The 9840-nt window shown below is 35.8% G+C and overlaps 1 protein-coding gene across 1 annotated transcript; it reads left to right on the forward strand.

Moving 5' to 3' along the window:
• Nucleotides 1-1424: 1424 nt before the first annotated feature.
• On the forward strand, nt 1425-5090 carry LOC137962279 (actin-depolymerizing factor-like). The gene is made up of 3 exons (XM_068809058.1): nt 1425-1612; nt 2644-2909; nt 4642-5090. Exons 1-3 carry the CDS (start codon nt 1598-1600, stop codon nt 4790-4792), a joined length of 432 nt encoding a protein of 143 aa, XP_068665159.1. The 5' UTR covers nt 1425-1597; the 3' UTR covers nt 4793-5090.
• Nucleotides 5091-9840: the final 4750 nt, after the last annotated feature.

The following is a 9840-nucleotide window of genomic DNA, read 5'->3' on the forward strand; positions in this document are numbered from 1 at the left end:
AATGATCACTAACCATTTTTGTGCTTATTGGTTCATCTTTCATATATTTTCCTAATGGAGCATAAGTGAACTCATTTTCTGCCATTTTTAATATTTATTAAAGGTAAATAAAAAAAATTGTCCCTAAAAATGATCAAATGCTGGAAAAGTTTGGTGAATAAAAATATTTTTGTATGATATTTTTTACTACACTTCTCTATTAGCACAAATAAATAAGTAAGCTAGATTTGGGTCAAATTTCGCCACTAGATCAATGTTTATGATTATTAAAAATTGGACTGTTGAAAATGTTGAACCTGATTTATCCCAAAAACTTAAATTCGAGTTTGGTTTCTCGCCTGTTCAATGGAAACATAGACAAGGTTGAAAAAAACAAAAACCATGGGAGCTCCTATGGGGACCAATTTGATTGAACTAGTCTCAACCCCCATCCAGATTTTAACCTAACCTAATTAACTTATATACATATAATTATATATATTTAAATTTTTTTTATTATATTAAAAGTATTATTATTTATTTATATACTAAATGAATAAAAGATTTGAGGCGAGATGAGTATAAGGCGAGGGCAGCGATTGGGTCTAGATTTGAATTATGAAAATAAGAGACTATTCAAGGTTTTCTTCATATCAGGTTTCGGGTAAGAGTTTTTAAAGCCTGACGTTGCCTCCAGCAGTACTCACCCCTGGATAGGGGCCACGTCATCTTAACTCGTCAATCTTCTTTATTACGAACAATTCAAAATAAATGCCAAGAAAAGGACGATTATGCCCTGGGTTAAATGGAAGGGGCTTTACTGACGTAATTGAGATTAAAAAAAGAGGTCTGTATTAAATATGTTATTTAAGTAAAAGGAAATTAAATTTTGAAAGGAGAGAACGAACAGATTCGACGGTGGGACCACCAATAAATGTGGTCAACAGTTTCCTGCGTTTGACATCACATCCCAGATTCCTGAAATCACTCGCGTACTCTTCTCTTCTCAGTAATTCCAACTCTCTCCTCCTCCGAGCTGCCAAACTTCGCTCGCTCTCAGTAGATTCGCGGCCCACTCCCTCCCAAAATTGTGTCACAGCTGAGAGAGGGAAAGGACAAAGCAAAAAAGATTTTGAGTCGATATACACATTAACATGGTATATATTCCCTACATTTAACGCGAATAGTTCTTTATTAAAAAGTAATTAATACTCATCAGATAAAAGAAAGCCTGTGCCGCTAATACACGGCATCAGTTCCGTATATTGTACTTATTACCGAAACTTTATGTGACGAATTTCTCTTCTTTGTACAGTCGCTTTCAGAAAGACGGACGCGCCGGGCCGCGACGCGAAATCTAAGCGCTTTCGAGGCTTTGAGCGCAAGGATAAGCACCTTAATCTATCTACGTATATAATATTATTTCTTTTCTGTGGACGGAATAGTACCTTTCTTTTTCTTCTTTTTTCTATTTCCGTTTATTCTTCTCTGCCCTTTCCGCCCTCTTTTTTCCCACCTTTCCGACCAAACCAGCATCTTATCTCTGCTGGTTTTCCTTGAGATCCGTCATTCATCTCTTTCCTTCTCCTCAGATCTTGGGTCTTCGCGCTTGGAAGTCATGTCGTTCCGATCGGTAAGAGTTTGATCTGATTATGGCTTTGTTGTTTTTCCTTTTGGGGTTTTGTGTTCTAGTTTTTTTCTTTTAGTGGTTTTAACAGATTAGGCGTTGGGTTCTTGTGGTCGGATTGGGTACTAATAAGCGATTCGAGTTTTACTGTCTATTTTAGAGTTCAGAGAATTTCTAGCGAGATTTTTGTGTTAAGTAATCTCGGATTCCGATTTTGCTTTTTGGATGAAGGTGTTGTAATTTGGTGAAAAATTCCTGCATGAAATTGTTTTGTAATCATAGTTTGTTGATCTCTTTATTTTTTACTCAATTCTTCATTCTTTTGTTTGTGGAAGTAAGCTTAGTTTCAAATCCTATTAATCTCCTTTATATGTTTGGTGTACAACTATTTGTTTTGATTTTTTAACTATTGAGGAAGATCCGATGGAAATGCTGATGTTTCTTGTTAGAAAAAATTTCTGGAATATTAGCGTATTTATTTCTGGGAACTCAGCCTAATTTCTTTCGCTGATTAAAGGTCTGAATTCCATTGAATCCGTTTGGTTTGTTTCGCGATTTTGTTATTCTTAAAATAAAATAAAGGAAGAAAAGTGAAATGGACTATGCCTTCTATCGATTTTACTATATGTTGGAATATGGGCTAATTTGAATTTTGTGCTTTAGCTTCTGACCATGCTTACTGCAGGTTGTTGGCTGTGATGTCCCATTTCAAAGGTTGCATGACCTGATATCCCATTTCGGGAACATCAAGAAGAAAATTTGGATAATTCTTAAATAATGCGCCATTACCAACGAAATTGAGCTGGGGCTATCGGAATTATGACAGTCATTTTTTGAGAATTCGAATTTCTTGCATGTTATAGGCTTTCCTTCCAAGTTGCAATGGAAGGATCTGAACAGGGTTTATCAGTTCTAATAGTCCTCTTAGTTGAGTATGCACAGTTGAGTATGCACTAGTGAGCAATAGTTTGACTGACCTGTAATAATAAGTAATAGTTTGACTGACTTTCACTAATGAGCAATACTTTGGTTCACAGTCAAATGCCTCTTCTGGCATGGGAGTGAATGACCACAGCATACACACCTTCCTTGAGCTGAAGCGAAAACGAGTGCACCGATACATTGTATTCAAGATTGATGAAAAGAAAAAGGAAGTTGTGGTTGAGAAGACTGGTGGACCAGCAGAGAGTTATGAGGACTTCACATCATCTTTGCCAGAGAATGATTGTCGATATGCAATCTATGACTTTGACTTCGTGACTGAGGAGAACTGCCAGAAGAGCAAGATTTTTTTCATTGCATGGTTAGTCATTTCAAATCCGTTATTTGCCTGCTCTTTTTTAGAACTGTAGGAGTAGAAAACAAGGTAACCACAGAAAACTGCTAGAAGAGTGAGGTTTTCCTCATTTTATGGAGCTCTATAGCACTGTTTTATAACCGTAAGTGGTGCCAAAAAATTCTAATACTGGTTGATATACCCAGTATTGGTCTATATGGGCTGAGAGCCTTGTATAGGATGCTTCATATTCTTATGCATATTTCCTGATAGAAAATGCTAACTGCTGATATGCTGTTTAGTTCCCACATTGCAATATATGTCACATACTTTGCACTAGTTTCTAGTTTCTTAGGGTTTTATTACTACATTTGCTATTCTGGAGGAAGACTTTCAACATCAGGATAGGGTTACTATAAAAGGCTACAACCACCTTTTTATCAAACGGGTTGATTCAATAAGTATTAAAAGTTTGTAGTCTCAACATTAGGATAGTGTAACTTTAAAATGCTATAACCATCTTTTCATCAAACGGGTTAATTCAATTAGTATTGAAGTTTATTCTCAACATCAGGACAGTTTTTCTTTGAAATGCTATAACCCTCTCTTCATCAAATGGGTTAATTTAATAAGTATTGAAGTTTATAGCTTATTAGTAAAGCATGGAAATCAGAAATTATGACCAGAAGTTGATGTCACTTGTATAAATTAACAATAGTTGGGGTTTTCTATAATAATTGTTATGGTCCTTGTACATGGAGGTAGCAAGGTAGCAAGGTAGCAAGGTAGCAAGGTAGCAAATTGACAAAATTGAACATATGCAGGTAGCAAGGTCTTCTTACATTTTGCCTTCAACCATATTTGGATATTGTTAATAGCTTGAGAGAAAGGAGGCTGGACTCAAAAGTCCAACCCAGGATGGATGTACCCAACTTTTTCTTCTTGAGAAAAAGTTATGTTATTTAACATCATCATGGATTCTTGAGAAAAAGTTATGTTATTTAACATCATCATGAATGATGTGGAATAGGAAATTTTAACTTTGTCAGTCAATTCAATTTTGATGGTTAAATGAAAAATTGAGTGTACCGAAGTTTGATGGACTTAGGTCCATATTCCTCTATTTCCATATAACTTTCCCTATTTCTGGGAACTGTGTTTTCGTTTCATGTTTTCATGCAATGATCCTATTTTATTGTCCATGAATATCGACTTTCAGTTGATGGTTCCTTGCATCTATGCTAGTTCATTATGATTCTGAAGATCAAGTGAAGAGAATCATTGCTGCACTGCTCTGTAATGCCAAGTTTACTCTATTCTCAAAATTAAATCTTGATTCTCAGTTCAGCATGCATCGTATTTCTGCCCGCCTTGATGATCACTCTTGCAGCTGCACCAGTGTTCCTGGACAGAATTTTGCACATGACTGCAGCAATTGAGAAGTAAAATTGGTCCTAGTTGAAGATTTGAATGTTAAAATGTAAAGTACTTTTACCTGAAATACTGATAAGTATTTAAAAAAATATTGCTATAGTATTGTTGGATAAACAGCTGTTCCGGCTGCTCAATGCGAGACTTTTCCTCCTTTTTTAACTATGTTCTAAGAATCTTGGCTGTTGTGGTGGATTGCATTTTATTCATCATATTTTCCATTTTCTCATTAAAATGCTACCCTGATTCATAAATTTTCATACTCCCTTCTTTGCAAACTTTTGATCTTTGTTATATCCATTCATGATTTCTGTGTTTGTGTGGGTAGGTCTCCTTCTGCCTCCCGAATCCGAGCAAAGATGTTATATGCGACATCCAAGGATCGGTTCAGGCAGGAACTCGACGGTATTCATAAGGAAATTCAGGCTACTGATCCCACTGAGATGGACCTGGATGTGCTGAGGGATCGTGCATACTAGCACGCATGAACATATTCAATCACAAATGGCCGGACTTGCAGGAGAATCTGTTCTTCAGTTTAGTGGCTTAATTGTGTGCATTACGTGCTTCCGATGAACATATAGCTTATGAAGTAAATAAATCAACAACTGAGAAGGCTGATTTGGTAAGCTCTAATTGATAGGGCTTCTTCATACTGTGATGCTTCTCAAATGTTGGTGGGGTTTGGGTACTACTAGAATGAATTATGTTACTGAATCAGGGAGATATACTTACAACTGGTGAATCATATGCTATGAATGGTTTTCTTTCCCCCTCGATGTATTTTCATGGATGGTGGTGATGGGTCGCATGTCCTCTTATTTTGTTTTAGCGAGGTATGCCCTGCAAGACTCGTTATTAAATATCAAAGTAATGCCCACTTAATCTTCAGCACAACGCAAATGTAAATTGTAATGGGAGAGGGTTTATGGGTGTTATTTCATGTGTAACGTTTAATTTGTTCTGTAATGAACTTCAGGTTTTGTTAACTTGCCTTTGGAGGTTACTGAGTTGGGTTTGGGTTGGAATTGGCGAGTCTGAGTTTGACTTTCACACCCTCACCCTTTCTTCGTTTTATATCAGTGATCTGTGAAACCCTCTCTAACCCATTTTCTGCTTCTCCTTTCCATCTTTCTTTCCCTTTATGTCTTCTCTTTTCTCCTTGTGAATCAAACTTTCACACTTGCTCATTGGATCTCTCTACAACCCCAATCTAACCGAATGGAAAGTCCTCTAATGACCTTCCTCCAACAAGGAAGAACATGTATTACCTTTCAACAACAAAGTTGTGCATTTTCTTAATTAGTAATGGAAAATCCTAATTGGTTTGCATTCATTTCTCTTGGCTAAACTCCTTCAATAAAACTGAATTTTCTTCTCTCCCAATGAAAGGGACTTCGTTATATTCCCTACAGACCCTTTTTTATCGATTACTTTTCTCCTACTATCCTTTTTTACTCTCGCATACCCCTTTGGTCCAACCTCTTGTGCATTGCTTCGGTTGATTTATCTTTTTATATACATATGGTTGTTTAAGTCCATTGAGACTTTTTTTATGAGTAACCTTAAGTGGGTTTTTACCATCGTCATTTGAATGACAGGCACTATCATTTTTAGTGATTATTATCACTAATTTTGTTTGAAATCCTATGAGGTTGGTTTCAACCTTTTTTTTACATACATCACCCATCTTATTTTTTTTAGAGTTTGTGTCCGATTGAGTTCTTATCCTCAAGACAGCTTGATGAAGGAGATAATAAATACAATTATGTTTTTGTTTCAAACTAGTATTACACCAATACCTTCCAGTTTGAGGGGGAGATAATAAATACAATTATGTTTTTGTTTCTAACTAGTATTACACCGAATACCTTCTAGTTTGAGTGGGAGAAGTAGAAGAAGAAGTAGAAGAAATGTATTTTATTCTACATGTTGTGGTAATTTTTGTGTGATTGAAATATTAAAAAAACGGGGAGAAAAAAAGATGAAGAATTTTGCATTTATGAAGATTTTTTTTTTCAAAAAAATAAGATTGAAGACCAAGATTTCTTTTCATTGCAAGTTGAAATTATAAACTTTAGCTTAAAGGGGAGGGTTGAAGAGCAGGTATGGATGAGACTCACATGACTCTCACAATAAGAAGTCTTACAAAGCCAAGAAAGAGGTCTTATAGAAGAGTTTTAGTTAAAAGGTGTTTTAGTTATGTTAATCTTTTATTTATATTTAGTTGATTAATTATGCTATGACTTATCTTTAAGTATTAGATTTTGGGTGTAGTTGGGACAAGGGTAGTTTAATTATAATTAAAGTCTACTACTTTCTCAATAATAAATAGGGGTTCATGTACTCAGATTACAACAAGTTAGTAAAGTATTTCTCTTTTCCAAAAATTTCATATAGTGTCATTTTACATACATCCGTACCCTTACTGACTTCTCCAGTAAGGTCCTTATTTTTCATGTAGTAGTTGTTCTACTTGTGCACATATTCCCCTATTGGTTTCCCAACAAGGTCCTTATTTTTCATGCAGTAGTTGTTCTGTTTACACACACATATCCTTATTGGTTTCCAAATAAGGTTTTTATTCCTCTTGTAGTTGTTCTACTCACACCCACATACTGTTATTGGTTTCCTAATAAGGTCCTTATTCCTCATGCAATAGTTTCTCTACTTATACACACATACCCTTGTAGGTTTTCAAATAAGGTCCTTATTCCTCATTGCATGAGGCATAGCATTTTCTAGAGTTGGACTTAATAAGTTTATAAACAAAAAATACTGGGCAGTCCAAATCCCTCTATTAGTGTCCCAAAAGAGGTCATAATTCCCCACTAGACATCCCAAGTGAAATTGACATCATCTTGACGAAGTCCATATAATCGTCCTCTAAACAAGGTTGGAGACTTTAGAGAGAGGTAGAAGAGGAAGAAGGAGAGTGTGTGTATGGAGAAACAAAAGCAATGTTTAATATAAATGGAGGCTTTGACGGAAGAGCGGACGAACACCACCTTAAACTTCATGAACTTGTAACCCTATTGTAATGATAGCGTCCCATATGAGTTGCTAGTGAAACTTCCACCTAGAAAGTCTAATATTTGTTGCAATTACTTTCATAGTTGAAGTCGAGGCATACTACGGTGTTCCCCTTGGTGTATTTGATTGTGAAAGAACCCTATGTTCGAAGATAATATAACTAGCAATAATAGTTCATAATATCATCTAGAATTTGCTCTGAAAAATAAAATATCTAGGGGTGGTATGTATCATGTTTGTTTTTTTCTTTTTTTTCTTTTAATTTTAATGGAGGCTCAACGAATAACATTTTTAACATGGATATGCATTCATGTGAGATATGTTTGAGTTAATATTCCTGAGATGTTGTTTTGAAAAATATCAGTCTTTTTTTTTTTTTTTAATTCATTGAGATTTTAATTTTTTCGAAGAAAATAACATGGAAACTCCACTTGTACGTAGTTGCACTTGAAAAATAGAAAATTTTACAGATTTTATATTCAATGATGGTAAAAATCTACAATTCGAGTATGTATGATTCATATTCTTTGAGACAAAAATTCCCTATTTTCACTACAAAAAATAAAAATAAAATCATATGTATTTAACCCTACTTAAGTCATCTTTTTAGCCTCAAACAAATTAAACTCAAATGGCTTGAATGGGTGTACGTTCACAAAGAAGAAAATGAAAATCCTCAAAAACTGTGGATTGCCTGATAAATGGATGAGCAGGAAGTGTGAAGCCTATAAAAAATCAGGGAAAGCTCTGATTACAAAGAAACTGCTTATAAAGAAAATGAAATAGACCATGCCAGTCTCTTGGCATCGGCTATGTACAGACCGCTGGTTGCTCTGTTTAACTGCGACCCCGGTGGCCTTCCACATTCTGATTCTGTCTTCCCATCATATATATAAATAAAAAGATCAGACAGAATTCCTCCAATCTGTTAGCTGAGCCGTTCCGCTTGAGAATGCGGCCGTCGGAGACACCGGTGTTGCGTCCTCCTCCGGCATCGTCGGAGACAACGCTCTCTGGCGCAACTACACCGGTAAGATTCAGACGATGATAGGGCGCTTCTTGTGCGTGGGAGCGAGCCAAGGTGGCGACGACGAAGACAAAGAAGAACAGAAGGACAGGTTTAGAAGCTGCGACCGCCATAGCTGATGAGTAGTGATGAAGAGGATCGATGTGAAATAATAAGAAGCAGCTCGGCGGCAGTTATATAGGCGCGTTGCTCTGAAAATATGAATCCTAGTGGAAGTAGGACGAGTATAATTTTGGAAAGTAACTAAGAAGTAACTTTTTAAGGAAGACAAGTGTATTTGAGATTTTTTGAGAGATTTATAAATTTTTAAAAATAAAAATAGATATAATAATGTTCTTCTAAATGACATTCTTATAAATAAAGTAATTTTTATAAGAAAGATAATTCAGCATTAAAGCTGACCAACAGACCGAAGAAATTATTTAGTGGGCTTTGCATTATACAGAAGCGCCCAGTAAGCCCATTTACCTGTAGATAGTCCACTTCTTGTGCATGGAAGAATGGCCTTGGTTTTCAAGTAGAAGTTTTTTACAAACAAAATGGAGTACTAATGTTCCCTGCAAATATATTTCCAATATCTTTAAGAAATTAAGAACGCTAATAAGCACTGAAAACAATTTTGGAACCAAATTATTCAAGAACTAACTATGACTCTTTGCATCTTTCTCTCTATTTAGGGACCATTTGCGCCACATTATTTGACTAATTTTCTCATTAGATTTTTTCTATTTGGAAAAACTTGTGGATGACATAAATATTGAAATTTAAAAAAAAAAATTCTTATGACATTTTTTCCTATAATTTACTGTTGACACGTGACACACCCTAAATAGTGAGGAGGAACCCTCTCCATCATCAAGAGGCTCGTCTCTACTTCCATTGTCTCCCCTCTTATTCATGCAAATCAAAAAGTCGTTGCTCTTCTTCCTTGTTGTGCTCCTCCCAAAAGGATGGGGAGAGAGGGAGCCCACCTCTCCCTCTCCCACCATGGTGTGCAACTCATCTAAGATTAACCCAGATTTGGGAGAGTACAAGTTTCAAGGGTAAACTCTTTACTTCTATTTAGCAACAAGTCTGCCCAAATCATTCCTAGTTCAGGCCGGCCTCGTACCTATAAACTCGATTTAAACCCCACTGATCCCCAACCATGTGCAATTTCACAAGAAAGGAGTAAAACTCGGGGATTCGTTTTATTTCCCCCTTCAACCGACATGAGTTCGATTCAGATCGGGCTTTTGAAAAACTATCTTTGCCCCTACGAATATGTGTAACAATCTGTCATCATGAAAATCGATGAAGTTGAAAATCTGACCCATTCAATATTTAATGTAAACTTAACAAAAAAAAAAAAATTAAAATAAACTGATGAAGTTCATAATCTGAGAGATAGTTAGTGCACTTATTTGGTGAAAGTGAAAGTGAATCACGTTTTCATGCTAGTGTGTTTGATGGAAAGTACTTTCTTGT

The sequence above is a fragment of the Aristolochia californica genome, unplaced genomic scaffold (assembly GCF_029961685.1).
Source record: "Aristolochia californica isolate CCGP_79_NKW_82.1479 unplaced genomic scaffold, dmAriCali1.0.hap1 SCAF_4, whole genome shotgun sequence".
Classification (NCBI taxonomy): Eukaryota; Viridiplantae; Streptophyta; class Magnoliopsida; order Piperales; family Aristolochiaceae; genus Aristolochia; species Aristolochia californica.

Coding starts and splice junctions, on each gene's coding strand:
- LOC137962279 (XM_068809058.1), top strand. Junction 2,910..4,641: donor AAGATTTTTTTCATTGCATG/GTTAGTCATTTC, acceptor TTGTGTGGGTAG/GTCTCCTTCTGCCTCCCGAA.